This window comes from Pundamilia nyererei, unplaced genomic scaffold (genome assembly GCF_000239375.1).
Source record: "Pundamilia nyererei isolate P.nyererei 1_Seehausen unplaced genomic scaffold, PunNye1.0 scaffold00374, whole genome shotgun sequence".
NCBI lineage: Eukaryota > Metazoa > Chordata > Actinopteri > Cichliformes > Cichlidae > Pundamilia > Pundamilia nyererei.
In genome coordinates, this window is record NW_005187775.1 from 323,351 (window position 1) to 324,315 (window position 965).

The window sequence follows — 965 nt, forward strand, 5'->3', positions numbered from 1 at the left end:
TTTTTTTTGGGGAGAGAAAGAAAAATCAGAGCTGAAGAGTTGACCCGACAGCAGAGCCACGTCCATGTGGGAGTGAAGTGAATGTGCCGTCGCCTCATTGGACGACACAGTTTCAATAGAACCGGCTGTCAGGTAGACACACATTCAGAAATTTTATTTTACATCCTATTGAAGCTTTTCCAGATCCCCGTCATTAGTCACAATTTTGATTCAGTGTAAGCACACAGATAATCTTGCTGGTTCTGCTTCCCCCCCTCCCCAACCTGGGATAACAAGGTAGTTGTACACAATAAATATAAAATTGGGCTGCTGGTGTACGCCTGCCCCATCATTACTGTTTTCTCTTACACAAACATGTACGTACACAGCACATACACACATCCGCCCCGTCCCGCCTTCCCAACCCGATGTCCGTGAATTCTGAGAGGTCCCAGCGTTCGTCGCCAACGTCCTTCAGGTGCCGCGAGTCGATGTTTAATCCGTAGTCATTGTGTATCTGTAAGCAACAGTTTGTGGGGTCATGTTTACAGTTTAAACACAGTTTCCTCATGTTTGCTGTGCAGTTTCACTCCAATATTAATTTAAACAGAATCAAGAAAGTTCTCAATCTGCTTTCGGTTCCAACTGGAGTGTCCCGTCAACTCACAGCCGGTCTCCAAAGCAGAAACGAGGACGCCAGCTGCAGTCCGAAGAGGACTTGTAGTGCATCCAACATCATACAACACAAATCTGACCAGTAAGCAACCTGGCAGAGCAAATTCTGGTCTAAATTTGAAACCTGGAGAGTGGGAAACACTGTTTTTTTTAAAACACTACAGGTACTACTCACCCAGATTCAGGTCCAGGTCCAGTCAGCAGTCCTTTATGCCTGAACATCTGCAAGCTCGGGGGGCATGGGGGACTTGGGATGTTTGCTCTCAAAGTGCTGCTTGAAGGTTTTGGGGTCGGGCATCTGTGTCTGAAAG

General features: G+C 46.7%; 1 protein-coding gene across 1 annotated transcript in view; it reads right to left on the reverse strand.

Moving 5' to 3' along the window:
• Positions 1 to 139: 139 nt before the first annotated feature.
• Positions 140 to 965, reverse strand: part of zgc:91910 (Zinc finger protein 706-like) — a 2,992-nt gene continuing 2,166 nt past the window's right edge. The window contains exons 3-4 of the mRNA XM_005752712.1: positions 830 to 958; positions 140 to 496 (exon numbers count right to left, since the gene is read on the reverse strand). Coding sequence (XP_005752769.1) covers positions 863 to 958 — 96 coding nt within the window. The 3' untranslated portion in view covers positions 140 to 496; positions 830 to 862. The remainder of the gene's footprint in view (positions 497 to 829; positions 959 to 965) is intronic.